Source organism: Carlito syrichta, unplaced genomic scaffold, assembly GCF_000164805.1.
Source record: "Carlito syrichta isolate Samal-C Ts95f unplaced genomic scaffold, Tarsius_syrichta-2.0.1 Scaffold315400, whole genome shotgun sequence".
NCBI lineage: Eukaryota > Metazoa > Chordata > Mammalia > Primates > Tarsiidae > Carlito > Carlito syrichta.
Window position 1 is genome coordinate 148,778 of NW_007259496.1, and position 2,376 is coordinate 151,153.

At 63.1% G+C, this 2,376-nt stretch overlaps 1 protein-coding gene across 3 annotated transcripts in view; it reads left to right on the forward strand.

Annotated features, from left to right (window-relative positions):
* The first annotated feature begins 599 nt into the window (after window positions 1-599).
* The window catches only part of ASIC3 (acid sensing ion channel subunit 3), a 3,796-nt gene continuing 2,019 nt past the window's right edge, over window positions 600-2,376 (forward strand). For 2 of the 3 annotated variants that reach the window (XM_021706261.1, XM_008072682.2), the window contains exons 1-3: window positions 603-1,136; window positions 1,829-1,979; window positions 2,209-2,336. In XM_021706261.1, coding sequence (XP_021561936.1) covers window positions 603-1,136; window positions 1,829-1,979; window positions 2,209-2,336 — 813 coding nt within the window. Of the gene's footprint in view, window positions 1,137-1,828; window positions 1,980-2,208; window positions 2,337-2,376 lie in introns of all 3 variants that reach the window. The other variant, XM_008072684.1, reaches the window with a different exon arrangement.

A 2,376-nucleotide genomic window follows, 5' to 3' on the forward strand; every position in this document is an offset into this window, starting at 1 on the left:
CACTGGGAACCTAGAGGGCCCTGAAGGCACCCCCCAGCCCAACTTATCTCTGGGCTCCCCTCAAGCTCTGCCCAGAATTGCTGCGGTTTCCTCCTGGCGCCTCTGGTCTCTGACAGCCACAGCCCCCCCATGCTGCACTAATGGCTCAGCCTGGGGCCCCAGGGACCTCCCCCGCCCCCAGACTGCTCTGCCAGCCCCTTTGCCCTCCTCACTGCTGAAACCCAATCCTCTGCGGCAACTCCAGCTCAGCACCGCCTCAGCACCACTCCGCAGCCCCTGCCTGCCATGGTCAGCTGTGTCCTACCTGATCCGCTGCGAAGCCCCAAGCCCAGTGCCAGGCCCAGCGGAGTCGCCGCCTGTTCCTGAGGAAGGCTGAGCAGGACCAGCCAGGTCACCTCCTCCAATCTAACCAGGCCAGTGCCTCCCTACCCCTCAGTCTGGGCTCCTCTCACCTGCTCCCCTCCTCACCTCACCTGAGGGGCCCCCTGCCTGGCCTCCTGAATCTCAGCGCCCCCACCTCCCACCCTGGTCAGTCCTTCCAAGGCCTTGTGGCTGGTCACCAGCCCCCTGGTCCTCTCAGTCCCCCTCCCTGGGCTCCAGCCATGAAACCCCCCTCAGGGCCAGAGGAGGCCCGGCAGCCAGCCTCGGACATCCGTGTGTTCGCCAGCAGCTGTACACTGCACGGTTTGGGCCATGTCTTTGGCCCGGGTGGCCTGACCCTGCGCCGGGGGCTGTGGGCTGCAGCTGTGCTCCTGTCGGTGGCTGCCTTCCTCTACCAGGTGGCCGGGAGGGTGAGCTACTACAGGGAGTTCCACCACCAGACCACCATGGACGAGCGGGAAAGCCATGAGCTCACCTTCCCAGCCATTACCCTGTGCAACCTCAACCCGCTGCGCCGCTCACACCTCACTCCCAATGACCTGCACTGGGCCGGGCCCGCGCTGCTGGGCCTGGACCCCCCAGAGCACGCTGCCTTCCTACGTGCCCTGGGCCGCCCCCCTGCTCCGCCCGGCTTCATGCCCAGTCCCACCTTCGACATGACACAACTCTACACCCGCGCTGGGCACTCCCTGGATGATATGCTGCTGGACTGCCGCTACCGCGGCCAACTGTGTGGACCTGAGAACTTCACCGCGGTGAGCTGGCCTCCCTGCCCATCCCACCCAGGGACACAGAGGGTCACCCTGTCCCTGCCCAGCACCCTTGATCCTCAGCCTTGCCAGTCCAGCCCCCCCCCAAACCAGGGAACCTCTGCCTGGGGATCCCTTCCTTCCCACAGGCCACAGTTCCCAGTTTCCAGTGCCATTCCATTCAGCCTAGGAAATCGTCCTCCCTAGGGTATCCCACCCTCCCCCCGCCCCCACCATCTCCCAGCAGGATGGCAGCATGCAAAGCCAGCCTCCCAGCACAGGCACTGACCCAGGCTGGCCCCAGGTCTGACCTGTGGAGACCTGCTGGGGTGAGGGCCCCCTAATGGAACTTTCTCTGTCAGGAGGAGGGGGCTTCCTTTCCTTCTGCCTCTTCAGCATTCTGCCAGTTCCAGAGGAGGGCAACTAGGACCCATTTCCTTTTACTCCAGTCCCCAGAGAAACACTTGCCCTGTAGGCTGTGCCCTGGGCTTTGGTGGGGATGAGGGGTAGGGAGTGGAGGAGTTGGAGCAATGGGCCCCCAAGAGGATCCAAGTACATGTGCCCACATGGAGGGTAGGGCTGTGGGCATTGAGATTGGGCCTTAGTGTTCAAAGAAGAGGGCCACACAGCACGAGGAGAGAGAGGTCCCATGGCCTGTGGGCTAGACTGGGACTGTCACCCTGTCTGCCTTCCCCTAGGTCTTCACCCGGATGGGGCAGTGCTACATGTTTAACTCTGGTGCCAACGGGGCAGAGCTGCTCACCATTACCAAAGGTGGTGCTGGCAATGGGCTGGAGATCATGATGGATGTGCAGCAGGAAGAGTATCTGCCTGTGTGGAAGGACACGGGTATGGAGCACACGTGGGAGGTGGGGGGGGTACACAGATGGGGAGCGAAAGGCTAGGAGAAGGAGAGGAGAGGAGGAAGTGCCAGGGAGGGCCCCCAGAAGCATGTGGAAAGGCGCAGCGTCAGCTCATCCCAGTTCTGCAGAGAGGGGGCTGCAGTGGGAGGTCTTGCCTGGTTGGGGCAGGAGACCTGATCTTCAGATCTCAGGTCTTAAAGGCCCCTACCTGGCAGGGAATACCCCATTTGAGGTGGGGATCCGAGTGCAGATCCACAACCAGGAAGAGCCGCCCATCATTGACCAGCTGGGCTTCGGGGTGGCCCCCGGCTACCAAACTTTTGTGTCCTGCCAGAAGCAGCAAGTATCCTCATCTGTGATTCCAAACCGCCCCCCCCCCCCCC